Raw genomic sequence first — 20,917 nt, 5'->3', positions numbered from 1 at the left:
GTCAACCATAAGCCAGGAACACCTAAGAGTTGAGATGGGTGGACAGAAGGTATGAATAAAGTCTCTCTCTCCACAAAAGAAATTCACACCAAAACCAGAGGGTTAAATTATAAGAAAGGAAATAAAATTTATTCTTGCACAACACAGGTTTGAACTTCACAGGTCCACTTACACGCCAATTTTTTTTTTCAATAAATATATTGTCCATCCTAGATTCCACAGCCGCTAGCGCTTCCCTGTCCAAGGGTGCTTCCGCATCCGCGGGTTCAACCAACAGCAGATCATGTATCACTGTTTACACTCCAAGGTTGGTTGAATCTGCAGATACTGGAGGACCGACTTTGGGACTTGAGTATCCATGGATTTTGGTATCCATGGAGCACCCCCCGCCCCAGCCAATTCCTCTGGGGACACTGAGGGGCCATTGTACACAGTAGTGAACTCCTTCCTCTCTTCTCCCTGTCCCTCCCTTTACCTATAAAAGTTCTTTCCTTCTGCTTCTCAAAGGGACAAAGCCTTTGGGGAAGCTTCCTTTGGTATCAGAAGAGTGATGAGATCTCTCGGGTGGTTGAGTTGGAGTACTTTTTTCGGTTCTTTTCCTCCTCCTCCAACTCTGCCTTCTTACCAAGACCAGGAACCCGTGAAGAGAGTAAAGGCCCAGCACTGTCTCCAGGTGACCTAGGGTGAGGGTGAGGAGCAGAGGTCCAGGGTGAGGCAGACTGGAGGATGGAGCTGGTAGTGGGACAAGGTTGCAGCTTTCAAGTCCTGGAAATCGCTCTGAGCCCTAGAGCAGGATGGTGAGGCTGTCCAGAGCATAGTGTTAGTCACTCAGTCATGTCCAACTCTTTGCGGCCCTATAGACTGTAGCCCACCAGGCTCCTCTGTCCGTGGGATTCTCCAGGCAAGAATACTGGAATGGGTTGCCATTCCCTTCTCCAGGGGATCTTCCTGACCTGGGGATCAAACCCACCTCTCCTGCGTTGCAGGCAGATTCTTTACCATCTGAGCTACAGGAAGGCCCTGTCCATAGCATAACAATCTGTTTATTCAAGTCTAATCTAAGTTCAAGTCTTATCAAGCTGGAGTTCCAGGACAGTTTTGAACACCTAGAGGCTCCCTGGACCATCTCCAGTATCAGAACAGCTCTCTCATCCAACTCATTGTGCCTCCATTCCAATACAAGCCCTGGGCTCCAGCAAAACTGACCTTTTTATTTAAAGAGAGAGAGAGTAGTCAGGGAGCTAAAGGTGTGGCTGATGGAAAATGGGGACCAAAGATAACATAGGCTCAGAGCTTCTGGCTCACTGGACAGCTTTTCTTAGCAACACACAGTAATACATACAACGTGCTTAGAGGACAACTCTGGGTCTGTCTGGAGGTTGAAAGGCAGAGAAACTAAGAAGACAGTCCAAAAATTTAGATGATGAGCAGTGGGCTGGGTATAAGCTGAACTCTTGGTTGAGTGACTTACTAGGGGTACCAAGAGCCAGGAAATCGTACTTGGGCACCGTATTTGGCAATTGGATGCTGCATTTTGCCAGCTTCAAGGTGTGTAGCCTTAAATGTACAATACTGTCCTCCTGCATCAAAACAAATCAAGTATCTTCTCATCACCCATCTGCCCAGAGCTATGCAAAACTGTAAATCCAAAGTCAGATAAATAATCAGAAATTAAGACAGTGGGAGTAAGACCTGAACAGCATGAAAAGATCTAGAAATGGAGGTGACCTGCTTCAGGTATCCTGTGTGAGCAACCCTGGGCCTCTGGGCAGTGTGCCTCAATAAAGGGGCCCCATGTGGGACCCCCAGTGGAGGGAATGGGGTCAAAGGTGAGGGTGGATGGTGACAAGCTGCATCCAGCGTCTCTCTCCTCTCTTTCACCTCTGTGCGTTGCTTCCATGTTCCCTTGGTGCCAGGAAGGCCACCTTAATCCCGTATAATCAAAGCAATACTCTATTGGAATAAAACTTGAATAGGGACAGAAGATCAATGAATGGGAAAACTGAATATTGTAAAAGATATTCAGTTCTTCACGTGTTAATTTATAAACTTAGCATGACTATAATTAAAATTGCAAGTGGATTTATTCTTTTAAGCTTAACTAAGTGATTCCAGTGGTCATCTGGAAAAATAAACATGCAATAATTTCCCAAGAACATCAGAAAAAGAGGAACTCCCAGTGGCAAGTATTAAAAGAGGGATCAAATGGCATGGAACTGATATAAGGATCAACACATTGTTTACAGAAAGTTCAAGAGTAAGTAAATATACACACATATATGAATTATTTTAAATATTAGATGACATCACTAATCTGTCAGCAAAGGTTAGCATTAACATTTGGTTAATTATTTATTTTTTTTAATTTATCATCGAAATTAATTCCAGACGGATGGATTGTGTAACTCATAAATCATAGTGAAAATAAATAAATAGAAAATGGAAGTAAAAATTTAATTTATCTTTGGGTAGAAAAGACTGTTTAAGCATAAATAGGATTGAGAAAACATTCTATGCACAAAACTAAAGCTTGTGCATGTCAAAATCCCTGTTATAAACAAACAGGTAAATGACACATTGAAATAAAATAAGGATATATTAATAATTAAGCAATCCTTTCTATATTATATAGAGCATTCATATTTAAAAATAAAAACACATCAGTTAAAACTAGGCAAAGGATTTAGATTTCTCCATAAAAATACAAATGGCCATGAAATGTTTTTAATAGTAATATCTAGTGCCATAAATTGATCATACTCAACTAGTGCTGATAGGGAGTATAAATTGATTAAAACACAAAATAAAACAAAACACACACACAAATGTTCTGGAAAGAACTTGACAGTATGCATTAACAGAAGGAATCTTACTTCTAGGAATGTGTCCTAAATAATCAGAGATATAGGCAAAGACTTACAAACAGTGTTTTTTTATGGCAGTATTATAAGAACCAAAAATTGAAAATAATCCTCAAGACCACTAGACACTGGTTTTTAAAAAAGCTATAGTGTGTATAGTGTGTGCACAAAGTAGATGATTACAACCATTCAAGATCAATGGCATTGGAGAAGTCTCAAAATATAATCTTAAAATTTAAATATCAGAACACAGACTGGAAATGTAATAAGTATGGAGTTCTGTTTTTTAAAAATGTATTTTTGCATAGAAAAAAAAAAGACCGAAAGGAATTCTTTAACATGTTCTTTATGGTCATCTGAATGGTAGAATTGGGGTTATTTAATTTTTATCTTTATATCATTCTGTATTTTTCAAATGTTCTATACTGAATGTATTTCCTCTTGATAATTAGAAATTTAAAGCAATCAAGCTTATTTAGAAAAGATTAGTTCTCCAGTGTTCCAGAAAGAGAAAAAGGCAAGAGGTCAGAAAATGCTTCTGAAATCACTCTGAAGCTTCCTCCTGCGGCACTAAATGGAATACCCAGGCTTTAACTGGGACTGACAGCAGGATTATTTATAAGAATGGCCAGCCTGCCACTCACTCACCTGAGAGGAGCCCCTGCTGATTCCCTCCTGCCCTAAATAAATCAGACCTGCGAGCCAAGCCTCACTGCCTGTGCTTATCCATGTAAATTAGCTTGATTTGATGTTCATAATTGCTCTCCTCTACTGCCACATGCATGTGTGCATGCACACACAGAGAGACACAGGCACACACCTGCTGCCTCCTCTCAAGTGGCTGGCACCCACCAAGCTGTCATCATGCCCAGCTTTTCCAGTTCAAGCCCTCAGCCAGGCCCCTGCTCAGGCTATCCCACACATTCCATCACGGCATTACCAAGTTACTGCCCACTCCCATGCCCATCTGCCAATTCACATCCTACCTTGAATGCAAGTGCCTCTACAATTCCCAGCCAAAACCATGTGAGGACCTGCTCTGTGTCACCATTGTGTACCAGGGACAGAAACAGAGAGAGCAGGAGTCATTGCCCATAGATATCCAGTGTAGCAGACAGACAGAGAACGAGATCATTTGAAGCTAATGAGCAGAGTGCTATAAAGCAGAGAGATGCTGGATGTTAAGTGACCATGGAGGACTTCCTGGAAGTGGTGGCACCTGAGCTGAGTCTAAAGTGTTAGTCGCTCAGTCACCCTTTGTGACCCCATGGACTGTAGCCCACCAGACTCCTCTGTCCATGGGATTCTCTAGGCAAGAATACTGGAGTGGGCTGCCATTTCCTTCTCCAGGGGATCTTCCCAACCTATGGATCAAACCCGGGTCTCCTGCACTACAAGCAGATTCTTTACCATCCAAGCCACCAGGGAAGCCCAGACTGTGTAAAAATCAAGCAGAGATAGTGGGAGAGAGTGGAGGAGAGTAAATGAAAGCCCAGAAGTGCAAAGCCGTTAAAGCAATAGGAAACCCCAAGCTGGAAGTTCAGCATTCAAGGAACTGAAAGAGGGAGGAAATGAAGGAAGAAGAAAAATGAGATGGGAACATCAAACAAAGACCAAGTCATAAAAAGCATCATGTTCCTTGCCAAGAGCTGAGTATGGTCTAGGACCTCTACACAGCTGTCTCCCTTTTGCCTGCCCCCACTAGTCTGCCCAAGAGCAGTTCTTGGACTTTAAGCAGCTAAGCATCAGGCATGCACCTCACCCAGCTGGCTCAAGAAAACAACTCTGGGGTCTGGCAGGATTCTCTGGTTCCCCGCTCTGTCTGCAGTCCTGACTTGTGACTCCCAGGGACCTCACTTGCTTCTGGATTACTGAAACCTGGCCTGGGTTCCCCAGCAGCCTCTAGGGGCTGCCAGGGGTGGCCCTCTGCTTGATCCAGGCCATTCCTCTTACGAACCCTCGCCAAACACACTTTCATCCCCACCCTCTTCCAAACTGTTCTCGTCAGTGTCACCAATGAGCTCCATGTTGCTAAACCCAAGGCTCACTCTCCACCCTCATAAGCGAAACTCAGCCGGCCATGCCCTTCTCCCCTGCCCACTTCTTCATTAGCCCTCCAGGACACCACCCTCCTAGCTTCCCTTCCACCATTGCTGGATTCTCTCACCTAATCTGTTTTTCTGGCTCTTCCTCATCCAGAACTCAATACAGCTGTTTCACTTGGATGAATAATACTCATCTCAAACTTAATACATCCAAAGGTGCTCACATCTCTCCCCCATCCACCCTCAGAAACCCATTACCCCAACTTTCCACAACTCAACTGCTAGCAAATCCATTTTTCCCATCGGAGTGGAGTGTCAGTCGCTCAGTCGTGTATGACCCTTTGCAACCCCATGGACTGTAGCCTGCCAGGCTCCTCTGTCCATGGGATTTCCCGGGAAAGAATACTGGAGTGGGTTGCCATTTCATTCTCCAAGGGATCTTCCCTACCCAGGGATCAAACCTGGGTCTCCTGCATTGCAGGCAGATACTCTACCGTCTGAGCTACCAGAGAAGTAGCTGGATCAAAAACACTCTAGCAGAAATTATAGTAGAAGAGTTTCAAGTGTGAATTAGGCAAAGATTTCCTAAATGGTTTACAAAATGTACAAATCATAAAGGAAATACTGATTACATTACAAATAAGGACATCTCAAAGAAAAAATTATTAAGAAAGTGAAAGGCAGTCAAGAGTGGAAAACAATATTTGCATTTTATATAATCAACGAAGGAATTGTGCCAGGAATACATAAAGAATTCCCAAAGCCAAGAAGAGAAAAAAAGACAGGCCACCCATTTTATTTAATGGGCAAAAGACTTGAACAGGCATTTTACAAAAAATAAACACATCCAAATGGTGAATAAACACATAAAACCCTGCTCAATCTTATTAGTCATCAGGGAAACGCAGATTAAAACCACAATGAGACATTACTGTACCCCAGGCGGAATGGCCAAAATGAAAAAAACAGACAATTTCAAATGTAAATAATGATGTGGAACTGGAGGAAATTGGTATGAACACTGTGTAAAACTGTTTGGCAGTATCTATTAAAACAAAGTGTATTTGGGTATCCTATGACCTAGAAATTTCACACTTTACATCCATCGAGGGAGAGTGAATTGTCACAATGTGCAGCATCATGAATTTATGTCATCATTTCAAGAGAGGACATCAGGCAAAAAGACCACAACCCTTATGATTGCACTACAGAGTTTTAAAGCAGACAAAGACTAATCCTTGGTGTTCTAATGCAACTTCATGGTGACTTTTGGGAAGATCCACGAGGTGACTTCTTGGTACCTGCTCACAGTGGTCAATTTCTGGATCTGGATGGTGGTTAATCGAAAGTATTCACTGTGTCAGACTTTGTTGTTGTTGCTGTTCAGTCTCTGAGTCATGTCCGACTCTTTGCAAGTGAACTGTAGCACACCAGGCTTCCCTGTCTTTCACTGTCTCCTGGAGTTTGTTCACTCTTGTCCATTGAGTCAGTGATGCCATCCAACCACCTCATCTTCTGTTGTCCCCTTCTCCTCATGCCCTCAATCTTTCCCAGCATCAGGGCCTTTTCCAATAAGTCAGCTCTTCACATCAGGTAGCCACAGGATTGGCGCTTCAGCTTCAGCATCAGTCCTTGCAATAAATATTCAGGATTGATTTCCTTTAGGATTGACTGGTTTGATCTCCTTGCTTTCCAAGGGACTCTGATGAGTCTTCTGCAGCACCTCAACTCAAAACCATCAATTCTTTGGCGCTCAACCATCTTCATGGTCCAGCTCTCACATTCATACATGACTACTGGAAAACCCATAGCTTTGACTAGATGGACCTTTGTCAGCAAAGTGATGTCTCTGCTTTTCAACACGCTGTCTAGGTTTGTCAGACTTTACTGATCTCATTCTCCTTGGAAGTAAAGTCCGAGATGGGCTTTCTACGGGGCTCCGGGCATCACCAAGAGCATCCACCACATCCATCTACCTTTGCACTCATGGTCTGTGCACCTGCCATAGGGTATCTTTGGGTATCTTTCAGGGTAGGGTATCTTTCAGCCCCATGGCAGTGGGTGGGGACAGCTTGGGAAGCAACCCGAAATTCTCATTCGATCACATCATGAATCCAATCCACACTTTGTGATTCAAGACAGATCAGAAATCTGACCACTTCTCACCACCTAAATGGCTACAGGAAGGGCCTCCCCACCTGAATTACTGCCTTTGCCTCATTACAGAGCTCCCGGCTTCCATTCTTGCCATCTACAGTAGGTCACAACATACCGGGTAGAAGGAGGCCTTTAAAATATGGCTCAGATCACATCCCTCCTCTGCTCAAAGCTGTTCAATAGCTTTGCATTTTACTCAGGGAAATAGGCAAGTCCCTACAAGGCCCACAAGACCCTACAACGTGATCCAGCCCCGTTTTGTCTCCACCATCCTCTCCTTCTTCCCCTCATCCACCCTGTTCCTCTGCTCCAGCTACAGGGCCTCTCTGATACTCCTGGAACCAAGCCCATGCCTACATCAGGGCCTGGGGCCTGGCTGTTCCTTGGCTTGCAAAGGCTTCTCCTCAGAGATTTGCAGAATGGAATCTCCCACTTCCTGCCTGAAATCTTGACTCAGCTATCACATCTCAGGGAGCCCCAACCTGGCTACCCACTCCTGTTTGCACCTCCAGTCCCTCTCGCCTCACTGTATTTCTTTTTTCTACAGCACTTCTCTTTTAATATACTACATAATTTACTTACTACATAGTTATTCATTAGGAGATCAGGATTAATATATACGCAGTACTATAAATAATTCACAAGGGCCTACTATATAGCTCAGGAAACTCTACTCTTATTCTTAATAACCTATATGGGAAAAGAATCTGAAAAAGAATGGATACATATATGTGTATATTGTCGTTGTTTAGTTGCTAAATCGTGACCAACTCTTTGATCCTACAGACTGTAGCCTGCCAAATTCCTCTGCCCATGGGATTTTTCAAGCAAGAATATTGGAGTGGGTTGCCATCTTCTTCTCCAGAGAATCTTCCTGACCCAAGGATTGAACCTGTGCCACATCTCCTGAATTGGCAGGTGGATCCTGGTGGCTCAGATGATAAAGAATCTGCCTGCAATGTGGGAGACCTGGGTTCAATCCCTGGGTTGGGAAGATCCCCTGAAGAAGGGAATGGCTACCCACTCCAGTATTCTTGCCTGAAAAATCCCATGTATCACAAACCTGCTGCTGCTGCTGCTAAGTCGCTTCAGTCGTGTCCGACTCTGTGCGACCCCTCAAACACAACTGAATACCCGCACACACATAACTGGTTCACTTTGCTGTACACCTGAAACCTATACAACATTGTAAATCAACTACACTCCCGTAAACTTTTTAAAAAACATTTATTGATTATTGACATCTCCTCTCACCCCAACACACACACATGAACTGCATAAGGTGTTGGTCTACATCGTGCCCCTAGCACCTGGATCCACATGGAATTCCCCTGGCACATGGTGGACCTGATGCAGTATTTGTGAAATGAGTGAGCCTACCCTGTACCCTGCTCTTGGGATGATGTGCAGAGTCTGGCCCTCCCACACTGCTGCTCTGTTGGGGACCCTCTCTGTCCTCACATCCCACCCTATGGGCCACATGCCCCATCAGATGTTCTGTATATCAGCCATTCAGTCTGACTTCTTCCTTGGTTCTGGAAAGTGCTTTCTCCACATTACTTTATAGACCATCCCTACATTCAAGAATGGGCTTCCCTGTTGGTACAGATGGTAAAGAATATGCCCTTGCAATGCGGGAAACCCAGGTTTGATCCCCAGGTTTGGAATATCCCCTGGAAGAGGAAATGGCAACCCACTCCAGTGTCCTTTACTGGGAAATCTCATGTACAGAGGAGCCTGGCGGGCTACAATCCATGGGGTTGCAAAGAGACATGGCTAAGCAACTAACACTTTACATTCAAGGCTCTAGTTAAGCGTTGAGCATGTTTTAGGCAGCTTTCATACTCCCCAAAGGCCCAAACAGTGCCAGCCATGGAGTAGGTGCCCAATAAGTATTTCAAGAAGAAAGAACAAATGTCATTTAAAGCGAATTTAGAAGGCAGCTCGGGCAATAACTTTAACAGGGCTAATGAAAGTATATTGTGTTCACCCCCAAAGAGAACCCAGGGGACTTCAACAAAAATTTCCCCTTCAACTAGCAAGCAGGTGATAGGTGGAAAGTAATGGTAATAAACTGCTGAAGTTCATCCTGGTTTTAAAAGTCCATCTAGTACTCACACCATGCTAGCCTGAGATAATCAATGGCTTGGAGCAGGGTTGAGAGGTCAACCCTGGCTCTCAGGGCAGATGGAGACAGCATCCCCCTTTGCCATGATGGATGGCAGCAACCTTCAGCTCCTAATTGTTCCCAAAGAATTCAGGTATGAGTCAAGCCCCAAATCACACACATGGGGGAGAGGAAGGACAGAAGCCAAGGCGAGAGGTTCAGTCAGCAAAATTGGAATCACTTGAGAAATGGAGGCGATAGAAGCCCCCATCTGAGCCTGCCCTATAAAAGCCCAAGTGATGTATTTTCTTCCGCCAGTTGACTTTTTTTAAGTGTCTCTCTCATAAGTCATTAATAACTAATTTCACAATCGCTGCATCATGTGACAGTCATAAAATATTGCCTGCACTTTTCCCAGCAAATTTTAGTATTGAGCCAATAATTGAATCCAAATTATCTATTAAGTTAATTCTTTAGTAGACAATATTTTACACTTGAAGTCATTTTTCACAAGTACTCCGGAATGAAGTAATTGTGAAATTAGCAATGACTTCCCCCCCCTCCTGAACAAGTAAAAATAAAATCGCTGGGTTCAGCCCGGAGGGTGTCAAGCTGTTATGAATTCTTTCCTTTCATGTGTTGCCTCTTCCTAGTTAGAACTAGCTCTGAGTCCTCAACACTCAGCAGGAAGACAACAGGACACGGCTTCTAGACCGTGAGCTTCTTAGACGCGGCTATCCTGAGACCACCTCAGGTGCGTCACCACATGACACCCTCTCAAGCCAGACTCTGGCTTTTAAGAAAACTCTGTTCTTTCTGTCTTTTAAGACTGGTACAGAGTGAACCTGGGGAATCCGGCCAACTGACTCCTCCCCCTTCTGAGGTCCAAGTTTCCACCCACAGGGATGGACACCCAGAGCCAAGTTTGTGCCAGTGACCTCGCCCTGAGCCTTCTCGATGTCTCATTGCTGACCACACAGATTATAGCAGAGTGGACACCTGACCCTGGCTGAGGCCAGCAGAGTCCTTCTTACAGGAGTTTGAACTTGAGTGAAAGAGGCACCAGTTAGTCTCTGTTGGCCCTTTAAATTAAGGATATGAATTTTTAATGGACTTTTCACTGGATTGCTATTTCACAGCTCCCAGATGGTCATGGATCTGGTGGGGTTGGAGGAAAAAATTGCAAGAGGGAGAAAGGGAGTGAAGAGAACACTCAGCATGAGGCCTGGAAGGGAAGGGGGACAGGAAGTGGAGCAGGACACCCCCACCACTCACCAGGGTACCCCACCCCCACCACCATGCCCTTCCCACCCCCATCCTCCCACACACACAGCCCCACCTCACCCCAAACCTGATTCAAGTTCTGGGCCCTCTGAGAACCAAGCCATACATTCTGCCCCTGGGTTTCATGAAAATACCCAAAGACCCAAAGGTTAAAAATAGCTCTTGATCAGAACACTTCCTGAGGATTTAAGTGAAAGGGGGTGCTACACCCAAGAGAACCAGTAAAAATTTCTACAAAGTCCCATCAAGACTCCTGCTCAGACATCTCCACACCTTTCTCTTCTGCCGTCCACCAAATGCTTCCAGATTTGTGGCACCTATGGATGCCACACCACTTCTCCCTCACCACCAAACACTCATGTTCAAATACAGTGACTCTTTCGTTAATCCCTCACACAGAGTGCCACTTGGAGCCATTGGCAGGACATCAGAGTCCTACTGATAGACAAAACATGTTATGAGCTAAAAAGATTTGCTACTTAATGCTTTTGTTCCTGGCAAATCTATCATCAAGTCCCCACTTCTTGCAGTTTTTGTTATAATCAACCAAAAGGACTTTGGTCCAGAGAAAATTCCTAAAGCCTGCCCATGCCTCTGCCTTTGTTAGACATGCAGGAATAGCGTGAGATTTGAGGCCAGACAGACCTGGGTGCACACATCAGCTTCTTTAAAAATAAAACAATGAATATCAGGTTTCTCCATTCAGTTGCTGTAGGTGTTGCTGTAAGTTTAGGGTAAGCAGTCTCACAACCCCAGAGTCAGAGTTGTTGTTCAGTCGTTCAGTGATGTCCAACTCTTTGCAACCCCATGAACTGTAGCCCACCAGGCTTCCCTGTCTTTCAGTATCTCCCAGAGTTTGCTCAAATTCATGTCCATTGAGTCGGTGATGCCATCCAACCATCTCATCCTCTGTTGTTCCCTTCTTCTCCTGCCCTCAGTCTTTCCCAGCATCAGGGTCTTTTCCAATGAGTTGGCTCTTCGGATCAGGTGGCCAAGTGTTGGAGCTTCAGCTTCAGCATCAGTCCTTGAAATGAATATTCAGGATTGATTACCTTTAGGATTGACTGGTTTGATCTCTTGCTGTCCAAGGGACTTTCAGGAGTCAGAGAAGTCCCTTCGATTCCCACTTTCTTGTGAAATTTATTATACTGATGATTTGTTATAAATATGTGCTGAACTTTATCTTTTTATTGGCATTATCCTTACAAAAAAAGGTATTAAACTTATCAAATGTTTCTTGTGTCTCTTGAGTTAATGATATGATTTTTTTTTCCTCCTTTGGTCCATTAAGGCAGTGAATTGCTAGACCTTCTGCTGTTAAAACACCCCTGCATTTTTCACATAAACCCGACATGACTGCGGTGATTGTTTTTAATACACTACTGGATTCTGTTAGCTAATGTTTTATTTAATATTGTTTTCATCTATTTTTACAAGTGATAGATATCTATATTTTTTTCTCTTGCCCTTCCTTAGTTTAAGAGTAACAGTTAAACTACTTTCATTAAATAAATCAAATAGCTTTTTTTTTTTCCTTTTTCTACTTTCTGGAACAGCTTCTGCAAAAGGGGGTTCTTACCTCTATAAATACTTTGTGGTGCTCAACTGTAGAGCAATATGGGCCCATAGCTTTGGAGGGAGAGGGGAGAAGTTAGCTGTAATTTTAATTTCTTTACTCATGACAGGTCTGTTCGACTTTTCTTTTTATTCTTTGTCAATTTTGGTATTTCTCATTTTCCCAGAAAGCTATCCAATTCATCCAATTGTTCAAATTTGTGAGTGTTTTATAATACTTGTTCATAATACTATTTTATTATTTTTTAAGTCTGTTGTGTCTGTCACTTTATTCTCACTTCCAGTTTTATTACATCTCTTTTTTTTCTTCTCAGTCTTGTCAGAGGTTTGCCTATTTTATTAATCTATTCAAAAGACCTACAATCAGGGGACTTCATGGCAGTCCAGTGGTTAAGACTCCACACTTCCACTGCAAGGGGTGCAAGTTCAACTCCTGGTAGGGGAAATAAGATCCCACATGCCTCGTGGTGCTGCCAAAAAAAAAAAAAAAAAATGACCTACAATCAGCTTTCCTAAGCTTCTGTGATTTTTAATTGTAATTTGCTATTTATTTATTTCTGCCTCTCAATCTATTATTTCCTTTTTTCTTAAGTTTACTCTGTCATTACTTTTTCAGACTCTTGAGATAAGAACTTAGCACATTTGTTTCCTGCCTTCTCTGTCTTCTAACAAATAGATTTAAACTCTGTGTTTTGACCTAAGTGCTGCTTTATCTGCGTCCTACAAATTTTGCCATGTGGTTTCTTAATTCATTTAGTTCTAAATATTTGGCATTGCCTGTATTATTCCCTTCCATAATCTGAAGACTTTTTACTACTGCTGTTCTTTCAGTTTCTAGGCATACATGTTTTTGATTTTTTGTTGTTGTTTTTTACTGATTTCAAGTTCCACTATATTACAGTCAGAGAACATTATCTGAGTGATGTCAGTCCTTTGGAATTTATTGAGGCTGCCTTTGTTCACTGATTTAGGGTCCTTTTTATGAATGCTCTACACATAATCAAAAGAGTATACATTTTCTGTTAGGTTTTAAGTTATATATGTGTATAACTATACACAGAAATTTAAGCATGTTAAACAAGTCATTCAAATCTTCTCTATACTTCATAAATCTTGTCTGTTTGTTCTATCAAGTTATAAAAGAAGTACGTTTAAAATATTCAGGTGAAATGGTTGAGATATCTATTTCTCCCTATGTAGCTACCCCTATTTGTCATATGTGTGCTTATGTATAAGTACACATGTATATATTTGATGGTGTAGTGTTAGATGTGTGCATATTTTTCACGATTACAGGTTTATGATCTTTCATTCCTCTTACTGGAACGTTCCTCCTCTTTTGTTCCTTGTAAATTTTCTTTTGTTCCTGTTTGCTTGTTCTATCTTCTTATACTGCTTTATTTCCATTCTCTTGTGTCTCTTGTAAAAAGCATATTCCTAAATCTTGTGTTTTTAATCTACTTCAAGAGTCTCTATATTTTGAATTATGAGGTTAATCCACTTATATCACTGTAAGTTGATGTTATATTAAAAATTAGGTTTGCTATTTTATTTCACATTTTCTGTACTCTTTCTTCCTTCTTTCCTTCTTCCCACTGGATAGATAAAATTTCCTCTCCTGGTTTGAAAGCTCCACCCTCTATTTTAATGGTTCTGATGCTAATTTTCTCTAGTTATTCAGGCCAAAAATATTGATGTCATCCTTGAGGCCCCTCTTTCCTTCACCAACCCATCAGAATATCTTTTTAGTCCTACCTTCAAAATGCATTCAGAATCCAAACGCTTCTTTCTCACCACCTCCACCCTGACATCACCCTGCTCCACCAGCATCTCTCATCTGAACCAAAGACATCTCTTCCAACGGTTCTGCAGTTTTCTACCTTAGCTTCTAAACTCTATTCTCAACACAGAGCCAAACTGATCATTTTCAAATTTAAGAGAACTGGGACTTCCCAAATGGTCCAGTTGATAAGACTCCACATTTTCACTGAAAGAAGTGCAGGTTCGATCCCTGGTCAGGGAACTAAGATCCCACAGGCCATATGTCACGACCAAAATAAAATAAAATAGGCTAAGGGGAAAAAAATAGGACAATGTTGGAGCTTTTAAAAAATAAAATAAAATGTAACACATGTAGCTTCTCTCCTCAAACCCTCCATAGTCTTCTCTGTCACTCAAAGTAAAAGCTACGGGCCCACCCCTCTCAGGCACTCTCTGCTACCAATCTTTCTTTGGCTCTCTTCTGTCCAGATACACCAGTTATCTTGCTGTTCTTCATATACTCCAGGAATGCTCCTACCCCAGGGCCTTGGCACTGGCTGTTCCCTGCTTATAAAATACCCTTTTCCACCTATCCACATGGCTAACTTCCTCACCTCCTTCAGGATTTGGCCTGAGTACCTTCTTCTCAAGGAGACCTGCTCTGCCCATCTTATTTAAATTATAACCCTCCCCACCCTGGTACTTCCAATCTCCTTTGTGCACGCATGCTAAGTCACTTTAGTTGTGTCCCACACTGTTGGACCCTATGGACTGCAGCCTGCCAGGCTCCTCTGTCTGTGGGATTCTCCAGGCAAGAATACTAGAGTGGATTGCCATGCCCTCCTCCAAGGGCTCTTCCTGACCCAGGGATCAAACCCGTGTCTCTTATGTCTACCTACATTGGCAAGTGGGTTCTTTACCACTAACACCATCTAGGAAGTCCCCAATCTCCTTTACACCAACCCGTTTTTTGCATAGTACTTCAGTTGAGTTCAGTTCAGTCGCTCAGTCGTGTCCAACTCTTTGTGACCCCATGAACCACAGCAAGCCAGGCCTCCCTGTCCATCACCAACTTACAAGCTTCTAACAGACCATTTTATTTGTTTGTTTACCACATGTATTGAATATTGTCTGTTTTCCCTTGCTCCATGAGAATAAGAATGCTGTGGCCACAAATCTGCTGTTCAGAGCTCTGCTGCCAGAAGTGCAACTGACTCACAGTCTCATCTCCACCCCATGGAATCCACCACCACATCAGTATTGAGGCCACATTTCCCAGAGCTGCTCCCAGCTAGCGGCCAAACACAGCAGGTACTAAGGCAACCCTAACCCACCAAAAGGCAGGACTCCTCTGAAGCCGAACTGGGTTCAAGGACTCCCCACTAGCCAGGCCAAACCACCCCTGAAACTGTGCTTCAGTCCTCAGTTCTTCCTCCCCCAAGCCTCCTTCATTCCTCATCTCCCTCTGCAGGGGTCAGTTCTGCATCCCAGTATGAAGGTACCCCTTACCCTTCCTTGCTGCTTCCCCAGTAGACCTAACCCCACTGTGGCATCTTCTTAGTGGACCCAGACTCACGTGTCTGTTTGTCTCCTGATGGGTCCCAATGCAGGAGACACGAGTTCAATCCCTGGTGAGGGAACTAAGATTCCACGTGCAGCCAGGGCAACTAAGCCCAGGAGCCACAGCTGCTGAGCCTGGTCACCTCAACAAGAGAGAGATGGAGTTTTACACTACAACTAAGACCCAATGCAGCCAAAAATAAATAAATAAAAATTTTTAAGAAATTAATTTAAAAAAGAAAAAAGAATTTTTTCAAACAGCAGACAAAGAAGGAATGCGGGCTTTCAATCAAGCATGGGAATATAAGACTGGACACTGGAAAGAGACTTCTGGAATCAAAATTTTTCCACAAACCCTCCTCCCCTCACCCTCAAGTGAATGGAAATGAGCTCTCTTCCAATCCCATAAACCCAAGAGTGGCTTTCATGCCTACTATTGTTGCTGTTGTTCATTCACTCAGTCATGTCCAAGTCTTTGCGATTCCAAGGACTGCAGCAGGCTTCCCTGCTCTTCACCATCTCCCAGAGCTTGCTCAAACTCATGTCCATTGAGTCAATGACGCCACCCAACCATCTCATCCTCCGCTGTCCCCTTCTCCTGCCCCCTATCTTTCCCAGCATCAGGGTCTTTTCCAATGAATTGGCTCTTTGCATTCCATACCAAGGGCTTTTTTATACTCAGAGTAATGGAGCAACAAATGCTTAGCCAATTATGTGTGCTTTACAGCTGGGGAGGGGGCAGGGTAGGAAGGAGGGAAGGGAAGCATGATAAGGTCCCCCTGAAGCTTCAATGCCCCAAAAAGTGACCCTCCAGGCATTTAATCACTGAACTGCTCCAGGAAGGAGCTGTGATCATGATCAGAAGTGGAACAAATGTCTGTGTCACTAACTGACCAAGGCACTACTCTCCTTGGAGGGCTGGAGTAGAACCTAAAAGCCCCTCCTCTTGTTCCTCCAGGCCAAGACCCCCGACCCCTCAGCTAGCATGTGTTTACAGCCAGCTCCATGGTCCCAGGGTGCATGGTGGCCTCCAGCACTTGCCAACCAGCCAGCTGCAGCGTGGTAAGCAGGTTACAGTGGAGGGTGGAGATTGGCCTCTGGCTGCCAGTAGCCTCCTTCATTTACTCTAGTGTATTCTCACTTCCAGAAAAGAGTTGTGGAGGGGAACATGCCAGAGAATGCTTCCTAGGGTGAGGCTTACCAGCCAACCAGCTCCCTTCCAGGCAAGCACAGCCTGGCTGGATTTTCACTGGGGTTCTAGACACAAGTTTCCCCCACCCCTACAGCATTCCTCACCTTAGACCCCTTCCCACTCCCACCAAGCCTCATTCATCCTAGCTGGGCCCTGTGTCTTGGCAGCCCCACTGCCAACCTGCTTTGTCTACCAGCAACAGCCACACCTTACCAACCTGCCACCAGCCTGCCACTTAGCTGGTGCAGGGTTCCCACGGGTGCCATGAACTCACCATCCACCTCTTCCTGTGATGAGGGTCAGAGCCTTGTTTTCTAGATCTGCCCTCTGCCGTGCCCAGGCTGCTCCTCCCGTCACCCTGAGATTATCAGGCAACTGTGATCTTATCTGATCCTGTTGGGGAGCCCAGCCAACCCCTTCCCCCCGCCCCAGGGCTGTCCCTGTCTCTCTATGGACCTTATGGTGTAGCTCTAACTACCTAACAACTGCAGTGTAATTACATCCCCCCTTCCAAGCTGCCAGCCCAGCAGCTACCGGGAATTATGTGCTACTTAAGGGGAAAGCGTCGCTAATAGAAAACAGTAGATGAACAAGGGCTGTTGCAGGCACCTCGCTTCCTTTTCTTAATTTACAACAAACCTCTGTTTATTGAGCTGGTAACATATTTGAACACTGACTCATAAGAGGCCCTTCTCACAGACACCGTATATCTGGCAAATAATTCCCCTTCCACTGAGGTGTGTGCAGAATTCAGCGCAGGCAATTTACAAGGCTAGGCAGAGAGGGGTGTGCAGGGGCCACTTAAGCTGTGGGCCAGATAGCACAGCAGTTGGGGTGCCCTGCAGGGTGGAGGATCCACCCAGGAGCAGGGACTTCACTCCTCAGGCCCCCACCACTCCCTGGTGGCAAAGGGAAATGGGAGAAGAGGGCATATCTGCCGTGCCTATGGGGCTGTCTCCCAGCTCATGTTTCTGGGCCTGTTCGCTCCTTCTTTCCTCTACCAACTCCATGAAGAAGGCCAGGCAGGTGTGATCATGCCCATTTTACAGATAGAAAAACAGAAGGCCAGAAAGCAAAAAGCGATAGTGGCTCAAGGTCTATAGCTTTCCGCTTATCATCTGTCCCATGCCCCCAGGAGAACAGTCATACCTCCTTTCTCCTGATCAGGGAGGGAGAAAAGAAGGGGCCAGTGGGCCCCCTCCAGTCCCTCCAGCTGGCAGGAGATGCAGCAGAGAGTCTGTGGCCGAGAGAGAGAGAAAGACGTGGCCATTAACAGTGAAGACGGGAAGACGAAAGGCATGTGATTGGTGTTTTGAGTGCGTTATGACAGATAAGATTAGAAATCAGCTTCTTTCCACAGCTTTTGTCCTTCAAAGCCCTTGAAAAACAGCTGCTAACTAAACCTCTATGAGGGTAAAAGGACACCTTCTTCCCCAGCCCCAACCCCACTACACACACACACACAAACACACACACACACCTCTTCAGAGGAGAAACTAAAGGCTCCCAAGGCTGTGCCATATTCAGGGGTGTGACTATAGGGCCTGGGTTATCCCAAGGAGATGCTTTATTCATGGGTGCCCTCCAAAGCCAACCCCAGGCATCTCAAACCACAGCATACCAGGGAGGTAATAGAAAGAAGAAGAGAGGGTGTGGGGCCAGAGTTCAAAGTCTCTGAATACTGGGGGTCATGCTTGGACAGCCTGATATGCTAACACCCACCTCCAGCCATCCAGCAGGTTGGAACCAAGAAGGGGCTGGGCCTCTCTCTGCCCACATCCTCTCAGATCTCCCTCTGTGAGTCTGTTCCTGGCTCAAACTATCTCCAGCTAACTTCATTAGTTGGATTGGCTAAACCCTCTGAGCTTCAGTTTCCTCAATGATAGAATGAAATGTCTAACAATCACATGGACTTTTTTGAGGATTAAGTGAAAAATATGAGCCATTTGGCCCAGTGCCTGGCATACAGTAGGTGCTTAATAACCGTTCAACTACTTCTCCTGCCTCTTCACTCTTCCTTTCTTTGCTAAACGTGTGTGTGTGCTCAGTTGCTCAGTCGTGTCCAACTCTTCAACCCCATGGGCTGTAGCCTGCCAGGCTCCTCTGTCCATGGGATTCTCCAGGCAAGAGTACTGGAGTGGGTAGCCATTTCCTTCTCCAGGGGATCTTCCCGACCCAGGATTGAACCTGTGTCTCCTGCATCTCCTGCATTTGCAGGCGGGTTGTTTATCCCTGAGCCACCTGAGAAGCCATTGCTAAAACGTAGTAGCTCATTATCTCCAAAAGGTTTCCCCACCCCACCTTGAGTTCCAGCTCTCCAGAAACAGATCCTAATGTTCAGAGGCAAGATTCACATGGGTGACTTCCTGAGAAGAAGGAACAAGTACCAGTGGGGCTTCACACCAAATCCCAGGAAGGTAACCTCAGCAGATACTTCCAGGTTCAGTGGCACACCTAAATTGTCTTGATGGGGAGACCGGACCTGAAACTTACACTCCTGTATCCCTGGTTACAGACAGAAACAGGGGGTGGTGGCAGTGCTTGGGCAGCTTCCGGACCCTAGGGTATCCTCCTCAGGGACCAGTGTAAATGGTCCAGTTGGACCCTTTACTTCCAGTTGGAAGTAAATCTCCCTGGAGCCAGGAACAGACTCACAGAGGGAGATGTGAGAGGATGTGGGCAGAAATAGCCCCAGCCCATTCTTGGTTCCAACCTGCCAGATGGCTGGAGACGTGTGTTACAGAGCATATCAGGATGTCCAAGCATGACCTCCACTATTCAGAGAATGCCTTGTCAAACGTCAGTACAACACCCACACAGACACTCTCTAATCCTTTCCCAGCAGCGTTTCCGAGAAGTAGACAGGGCACATAGTACCATCTTCTCTTACAAAGAAAGCGAGGTCCAGAGATGCGTGATGAATCAGCCCAGGTCACAAAGCTAATTAATAGCAATCTAAATCCAGGCTTCTGCACTCCCAGGGACGGCCTCCTTCCAAAAATAGTATTCAAGAGCATGCACGCACACACACCATATGTTGATCGTCTGTGTGAGATTTTTGTCTGTTTTGCAGAAGTAAGGTGCAGATTGATGATTTGGAGAAGAAAAAGAAACTGGAGCAGTTAGGGGCCACAAGAAAGGGTCCTTCCCTCCAGGACACACAGTTCTCTGGTTAGGTTCACAAGTTTGTTCATGTAGAGTGGAAGTAATCCTGGAGAGAACGAATCCATTGGGTTGTTCTCTTCTCAACATCAGGACACCATGGGAAAATGAGCTTGGTAGTAAAGGAGAGAATATATAACCTTTGCTGTAGGCCACTGGGCTGCCCTGGTGGCTCAGATGGTAAAGAATTTGCCTGCAATGCGGGAGACCTGGGATCGATTCCTGAGTCGGCAAGATTTCCTAGAGAAGAGAATGGTTACCCACTCCAGTATTCTTGCCTGGATAATTCCATGGACAGAGGAGCCTAATGAACTGCAGTCCATGGGGTCTCAAAGAGTTGGACGTGGCTGAGTGACTAACACACACATACACACACACAAACACACACACACGTAGACTGCATACAGAGCCTGTGGCATTCATCACTTTATTAATGATCTTTCTATCGAAGTATAGTTTGTTTACAATGTTGTGTTAGTTTCTGGTGTACAGCAAAGTGATTCATATAAATAGATGATAGACAGAGAGAATATATGTATGCTTTTTCAGATTTTTTCCACTGTAAGTTATAATAGGAGATTGACTATAGTTCCTGTGCTACACAGTAGGTCCTTGTGTGTGTCTGTTAATCCCAAACTCCTAATTTATCCCTTCCCCACTTTCCCCTTTGGTAACCATAAGTTTGCTTTCTATGTCTGTGGTTCTATTTTTGTTTTGTACATGAGTTCATTTGTATCATTCTTTTAGATCCCACATGTAAGTGATATGATACGATATCTGTCTTTCTCTGTCTGACTTCGTTCACTTAGGATATTCTCCAGGTTCACTCATGTTGCTGTGAATGGCATTATTTTATTCTTTTTTTATGGTAATAATCTTTTTCTCCACTTGACCATCAGCTCCTCAAAAGTAAGGCCACCTGCACTTTCCCACTCATGTCCCCCTGGCACACAGAGGCACTCAGTCAACATACTTGGAGAGAATAAATGAGCCCATGACATTTGAGAGGAAGGCTTCGGGGGTGGGGGTGGGGCAGTACTCAGGAAATCGGAGCTTGTGTTAAAAGGTATGAGAGGTCAAGAGAGGGTCAAAGAGAGAAAGGAGACCCTAAGAGCTTGGGAGAGGGAATCCAAGGAAAGCAGGAACCGTCCAAAAGCATCCTTCTTTGACTGCCACGAGATCCTCCCTGTGAGCCATTCCCTCCAAACAGCTC

At 44.7% G+C, this 20,917-nt stretch overlaps 1 protein-coding gene across 1 annotated transcript in view; it reads right to left on the bottom strand.

Moving 5' to 3' along the window:
* Positions 1–308: 308 nt before the first annotated feature.
* The window catches only part of GFRA2 (GDNF family receptor alpha 2), a 249,901-nt gene continuing 229,292 nt past the window's right edge, over positions 309–20,917 (bottom strand). The window contains exon 9 of the mRNA XM_070375514.1: positions 309–678. Within this exon, the coding sequence (XP_070231615.1) occupies positions 622–678 (57 nt within the window). The 3' untranslated portion in view covers positions 309–621. The remainder of the gene's footprint in view (positions 679–20,917) is intronic.

This window comes from Bos mutus, chromosome 8, assembly GCF_027580195.1.
Source record: "Bos mutus isolate GX-2022 chromosome 8, NWIPB_WYAK_1.1, whole genome shotgun sequence".
In the NCBI taxonomy this organism is placed as follows: Eukaryota; Metazoa; Chordata; class Mammalia; order Artiodactyla; family Bovidae; genus Bos; species Bos mutus.
The sequence above is the reverse complement of the archived record's forward strand: the minus strand, read 5'-3'. Positions and strand labels throughout refer to the sequence as shown.